The sequence below is a fragment of the Colobus angolensis genome, unplaced genomic scaffold (assembly GCF_000951035.1).
Source record: "Colobus angolensis palliatus isolate OR3802 unplaced genomic scaffold, Cang.pa_1.0 Scaffold21, whole genome shotgun sequence".
In the NCBI taxonomy this organism is placed as follows: Eukaryota; Metazoa; Chordata; class Mammalia; order Primates; family Cercopithecidae; genus Colobus; species Colobus angolensis.
In genome coordinates, this window is record NW_012115266.1 from 6,464,411 (window position 1) to 6,470,676 (window position 6,266).

Consider the following 6,266-nt stretch of genomic DNA (forward strand, 5'->3'; position numbering starts at 1 on the left):
CCCCCGACACAGCCGCAGTCTCCGAGGAGGGGGGAGGGGACGAGGAGGAGGAGCCAGAGGAGGAGGAGGAGTGGGGTGAGCGGTGGGGCCAGAGCAGGCGGAGAGGGAGAGCCGGGCAGGCCCCGGGCAGGCAGGGAGCGAGGGTCGGGCGCTGTTGGGGAAGAAGGGACTAGAGGATGGGATAGAAGGCAAAGGCGGGGTGACCGGAGATGAGACGCGGGGCCCGGCCTGTTGTCCCCCGCCGTCGCCAATGCGGCCCTTTGTCCCTCCCTAGGCGACGTTCCGCTGTCTCCTGGGGCTCCCTTGGAACGGCCCGCCGAAGAAGAGGAGGACGAAGAGGACGGCCAGGAGCCCGGGGGACTCGTCTTGCCGCCGCCGCCTCCCCCGCCGCCGCCCCCTCCCCGCAGCCGGGAGCAGCGGCGGAACTACCAGCCGCGCTGGCGGGGCGAGTACCTGATGGACTACGACGGCAGCCGGCGCGGCCTGGTGTGCATGGTGTGCGGGGGCGCGCTGGCCACGCTCAAGGTGAGCACCATCAAGCGCCACATCCTGCAGGTGCACCCCTTCTCCATGGACTTCACGCCCGAGGAGCGCCAGACCATCTTGGAGGCCTACGAGGAGGCGGCGCTGCGCTGCTACGGCCACGAGGGCTTCGGGCCGCCCGCCCCGGCGCCGCGCGACGGCGGCGCGGACCTCAAGTCTGGCGCTGTGTGTCGGGCGTAGTGGCCTAGCGGGCTCACGGGTCGGGTCGGATCGGTTCCTCCTCGCCCTGTGCTCGCCCGGCCCTCCCACTTGGCAGATCCTCGCGCCAGGTGTTAGAGCTTCCCGCGGCCGCGCCCCCCGCTGGCCGGGCCGGGCGGAGACTGGGGATCGGGTGGGGCCACCGGCGTTCGCGCGGTGCCGCTTGGGTCCCTGAGCCAGTCGGTAAGCTGCGGGAATGCGCACTCTCCCATCGGCCCGGAGCCCTGCCCTCCCCGCGCAGGGCCCACGTTTTCCGAGAATCCAAAGCGGCCTCCAGGTGTTAGCGCCGAGCGCTCCCGGCCGCACCCCGCGAGGGAATCCTCCGCAGGCCGAGACTAGGGGCGCCGTCAGTCAGTATTGGGGCTGCGCAGGCTCTGGCTCTGGCCCTGGCTGGGGGCCCAGTTCCCTGCAGCCTTGCACGCCGGCAGGCACGGCTCCCGGCTCGGGGTCTGCTGGCTGCCCTTCCCTAATTGGGGTTCTCGGCCTCTCGGAGGCCCTGGCTGCGGACTGGGGCTTCCAGCGAGAGTCTGGGCCGCGGGGCTCGGGATCCTTCCCGGGCTGGCAAGGCGCATTGGACCGAGGGCGGGGCAATGCGCCCGGGGCCCGGGTCGGACCAGCTGCGCCTACTTCCCGGGCAGGCTCAGTGGGAACCGTGCGCCTGGCGGCTCCACCCTTCTCCCGGGCCGCTGCCACGCCCTCCAGGACATCTTGTAAAGGGATTAGCACTTTTTTCCTTTGCTCCTCTTGCCCCGAGGGCCCCTGCTTACCCCTAAACTCAGAGTCGGGCGCCACCAGGTCCGGGGGAGCCCGGGGCACAGGCGGTCCCGGCAGTCAGCCTTCGATTCCCGCCCCATCTCCCTTTGTCCGCGGTGGATGCGGCGCCCATTCTCAACCGGCAGGGCCTGGGGCCGGGCCTCGGCCTCTTTTCCCCGTGGCAGCCTCAGGCCCTGTGGGGTAGGGAAGGGGCCCCGCGATCTCCCAGGCAGGTCCAAGAGGGATGTGTAGATTCATTCTCCTGTGGAGAATAGGTGGCCCCGAGATCAGGCCCTTTTTTGCTCTTTGTATTTTATTTTGAAACTGTATTTAATGCTTTTATATGAAAGGGGGAGGGGCAGGGACAGAGGACCCAGTCACCCTTATGTGCAAATGTTTTATTTATTATGCGTGTATCAGAGATAAGCTGTGAGAGGTGGTGGAGGGAGGACCTGAAGGAAGGAGGAGCGAGGGCAGAGGCGGGGACAGGAGGACCCCAACTAGCTGTGCTGATGTTACTCTTGCTGGGAGACTCCGGCCCTACTGTCTGCTCTTCACAAAGCCGGGCTGCTGCAGGGACAGTTCCCTCGGTCCTAAAGTCGGGGCGGGGAGGCTAGTGGGTGGAACTTGAGGGTTAGGTCTGGAGGAAGAGATGCCCTGGCACTGGGGGCCAGCCCCTGCCTGGGGGTGGGAAAGCAAAGGGCAAAGAGGAGGCCCCTCCTCTCACCCCTGACCCCCAGGCCAGAACCCAAGGTTCAAGTGCCTCAGGCCCAGTCCCCTTGACTCTTCCTGTTTTGGAGTTGGATTTTATACCACGGATTTTATAGCATTTTTATATAATTCAAGATTGTCAGAATTGGAAAGGGCCCTGGAGATCACTAGTACCACCCTCCTCCCCTTCACAGATAGGTAAATTGGAGCCCAGGAACCCAGATGATCACACAGCCAGGTGGGGACAGTAGAAGAACTAGAATGAAAATTCTAGCTCCCGACTCAGTGTTCTTTACACAATACCAGGCTGCTTTCCAATTCACTGGTTATTAAAATTTGTCAGGCCTGCCGAAGGATTGACATGCTGGGCTGCAGGCCACCACAGTGGATATGTGACTCCTGAAGGTGGCAAAGCCCTGCACACTGCTTTGGGATGAGCACGCTGAGCTCTGCAGGGCCTCAGCTGGAAGGCGCCGTGAGCTCGGCCTTCCTCTCCCCAGCAGAGCTGGAGGTGGGACGGCTGCCACCGGGCCCAAGGCCTCCTCGGCAGGGGGCTTTGTGCTGTTTGTTGTGGAGGCCACCAGGGATTCAGGAAGATCCTGAGTGGGTTGTCAGTTGACTGAAAAGTAAATTCCCAGTGAGTTTGAACCTCCAGGGTTTTTGGGACAGTATTAAAAGCTTGAGAACGGAGATTATGGATGGCACCTGGCTGTGCACTGCCATTCTTTTACTTTGCTTCATGTGTTTTTTCGGATCCAGAGTATTAACACCCTCAATATTACTCTGCCTGCTCAAAAACAGTAGGTAAATTGGGGCAACCAATTTATAATCACTCAAGCCCACTGCCAAAGTTCAGATAAGCCAGGGCGGAGGAGTTAGAGGTTTTCCCCCCTCCATAGGCAGGGAGAGGCCTCAGGAGGAGAGTGGACATGTTTACTGAGACAGCCCCAAACACACCAGCTCAAAGTGTGTCTCTCAGAGCAGCAGCATCACCTTAGGTAGCGCTAGAAATAAAAATTCTTGGGCCATACCCTAGGGTTACTGAATCAGAAACTTGGTTGGGGCCTAGCAGTCTGTTTTCATGAGCCCTTCACTGATCTTAATGCAGCTGAAGTGCTGGGCACCCGTGATGGGGAAGGGCTGTGGTCGTGATTCCGGTGATTTCTGCTTTGATGGAAGTTAAGGCCTCACAGGTTAGAGGCTGCAAGTTGAGTTGGCCTTCTTGCCTAGGTGTGCCTCCTTGCCTTGGGATTCTGACATGAACAGGTGAAGTCTCCATGATTTTTTTTTTTTTTTTTGGGTTAATGGTATGCTTGCTATTATGGCCAATATGTAAATGTTACTCTGAATACATATTTATATACCATGTTACTTAGTGACATTATTCAGACATTTGTATGTGTATTTGTGAAGTTGTTTGCATCAGTCATTTAAAGAATATTTCAGCCTAAGTTTTCTAAGAGGTATGTTGAATACATTTTTAAAAGCCAGCTTAAGGGTCACAGCAGCCTTAGTTTAGGAGAAGAGCTAATCACAGGTGACCACTCAAGTTCTTTCAATGAAGACCTGATGATGTATTTAGTTCCCATTTTCCATGGTGATTGACTCAATTTAAGTGCACTGTGGCTATATGTAATTTACAGGCTGCTTTACGTTGCAGGTGGGGAAATCTCCCAGGCTGGTGTGAGGCTGATCTGGGATAAAAGACCCCCTGACCCCTCCTCATTCTTCTAAGGTCACCACCTCTTAGAGGGTCTCTTATTTTCTTTCAGAGATCAAATGCACAGTTACTCTCTACAACTAAATTCTGCAGTCTTGGGAATCCTTACGATTATCAACTATTAGTCACTTTTTAAAGCCCCCAAAGTGGAGTGAGGATAGGGGGAGTGGAAGCAGTGTTTGGTTCTTACTTTACCCAAACTGTGTATAAAGAATAAAGTTAGCAGAATGATGCCACAGTCATTGTGTTTTTTTTTTTTTATTAATACCACATCAATTTGCAATTTTACAGGAACCAAGATTCAAGATCCTTAGGTGCTACTGTATTTATGTTGCACGCACAGACACGTACACAGGGTTTCATTAGTAATTTTTCATCTATAGGTTTTTCTTAAAAAAAAAAAAAATCCTGTGTGGCACAAAGATCTCTTCAATTATCTAAACACAGCAGCAACAAAAGAAAAACTGGATGTGGCGCTTCCACTGCAGAAGGTGTTTTGGAGGGGAAGCCCAAAAAGACAATCACTGACTTCCTGGGAGGGCAGAGGATGAGGATGGAGAATGCACTTCCTACTAGGACATGAAACCAGTTAAAACACTCAAAGGGGGCTAAGAAAATAAGACGGAGTAAGGCAAGGGTACCTTTTACCCATCCAAATTCCTAACTAATTTTTCCAAAACGTGGAAAGACACTTTCCTTCCACTACTTTTTGCAGCTGCCGTACTTTAGGACTGTCAAATATCATAGTCCTTTAAACTCACCAGTGCATATTCCCTCTGAACGATCATGACTATGAGTGAGAACCTGAAGGAACTCACAGATGATTTTTCTTTCAAGTTCGCTGAATTTTCATGTTGAAGGTGAAGAAAAAAACTCAAATGGGAATTGGAGATTGGAATCTCGGGAAAAGATCAAGAAAAAAAGGCTTTCTGTATTTCACCTCTTGAGAAGGTTCCCCCCACATACTGAGATAGGATCACAATAACTCAATAACTGAGGAGCCCACATGCAGGTTATTTTTTTTCTCTAACAAGTTTACAGCAGTGTACAGCAGTTACAGACATTTATCATAAGAAAAGTACAACCATATTTATTAAACTTAAGGTGAGGTGGGGAGAGGGAGGAAAGCACATTCAGGAATGAGTTCTCAAACTAATGCTCAGAACTGGTGTCCAGTGACATAGAAACCACTTCCCCAAACGGCAGAGTCTTTCCTTCCCTGGGGATAGTGGCAGAGGGAGTGGCAGCCACCGCAGCATTCCCGTTGACTCCCTCTCAGTCCCACTTTCCATTTCTATTCTTTTTATCAGATGGCATTCCCGGAATCAGGAATTATCACTATCACCTATAAGTTATTCATCAAGTTGAAAGTTAAATCATTAAAGAAAAGGAATACCAGGAGTAGCTGCTCACATTGTGGGGCAGGAAGATAGGATTAGAGAACTGCAAAAAAAAAAAAAAAAAAAAAAACAAGGAAGATATTACACTCTTGTCCCCAAATAAGTTTTTCATAAGTTAATCATACTTAAGGGTAAAACTATAATGGATAGCTGAGTAAGACTAGTGCTGAAAACTGGATAGAAGGATCCAGAGGTGTTCTATCTTTCATTTTCTCTTTTACCTCCAATCTTTCCCCTTTCAAGCTATAGGTAAAGGCTCCACCACCATTAAGGTACTGACTTATCCTATGAATTTGATTCTTTCTTTATTCTTCTGAGTTCTAAGATAGTTCTTTTTCAGTCCATCAATTTTTGTGCTTGATATTGAGGGTTGAAGGGAAAGGATGGGAGAAAACACCAAATTAAAAAAAAAAAGCTTGGAATGCAGGCTCAAGCTGACACTGAGTATGTTCCTTCATAGTACAAGTAACGACATTATAACTATTAAATGGTGTTTTAGTAACTGTTGCATTTCTGGTTTCCATGTGGTTATTCTGCCTTTTTTTTGGCGATTCCGGGGAGTTTTGCTTGGATCCTATTGAGAAAAAGAGGGGAAAAAGAAAGAAAGTGAAAACATAAGCATTTGATCTAGGTTTTTATTTTAACTGTGATGCTAGAGGACAAGTCCTGGACTTGCATAAGCAATGTGAAACGCATTCTCCCGGCTGGGCGCAGTGGCTCACGCCTGTAATCCTAGCACTTTGGGAGGCTGAGGCTGGCAGATCACGAGGTCAGAAGTTGCAGACTAGCCTGGCCAATATGGTGAAACCCCGTCTCTACTAAAAAATGCAAAAATTAGCTGGCCGCATTGGTGCGTACCTGTAATCTCAGCTACTCCAGAGGCTGAGGCAGGTGAATCCAGGAGAATCGCTTGAACCCAGGAGGCAGAGGTTGCAGTGAGC

General features: G+C 51.9%; 2 protein-coding genes across 7 annotated transcripts in view; one reads left to right on the forward strand and one right to left on the reverse strand.

The window, feature by feature from the left end:
- Nucleotides 1-852, forward strand: part of LOC105512350 (chromosome unknown open reading frame, human C11orf95) — a 3,680-nt gene extending 2,828 nt beyond the window's left edge. The window contains exons 5-6 of the mRNA XM_011942782.1: nucleotides 30-75; nucleotides 275-852. Of these exons, the coding sequence (XP_011798172.1) occupies nucleotides 30-75; nucleotides 275-723 (495 nt within the window). The 3' untranslated portion in view covers nucleotides 724-852. The remainder of the gene's footprint in view (nucleotides 1-29; nucleotides 76-274) is intronic.
- Nucleotides 853-4,171: 3,319 nt separating this feature from the next.
- RTN3 (reticulon 3) overlaps nucleotides 4,172-6,266 on the reverse strand; it is an 87,037-nt gene continuing 84,942 nt past the window's right edge. For all 6 annotated transcript variants that reach the window (XM_011942627.1, XM_011942628.1, XM_011942623.1 and 3 more), the window contains one exon: nucleotides 4,172-5,899. In XM_011942627.1, the coding sequence (XP_011798017.1) occupies nucleotides 5,780-5,899 (120 nt within the window). In that variant the 3' untranslated portion in view covers nucleotides 4,172-5,779. The remainder of the gene's footprint in view (nucleotides 5,900-6,266) is intronic.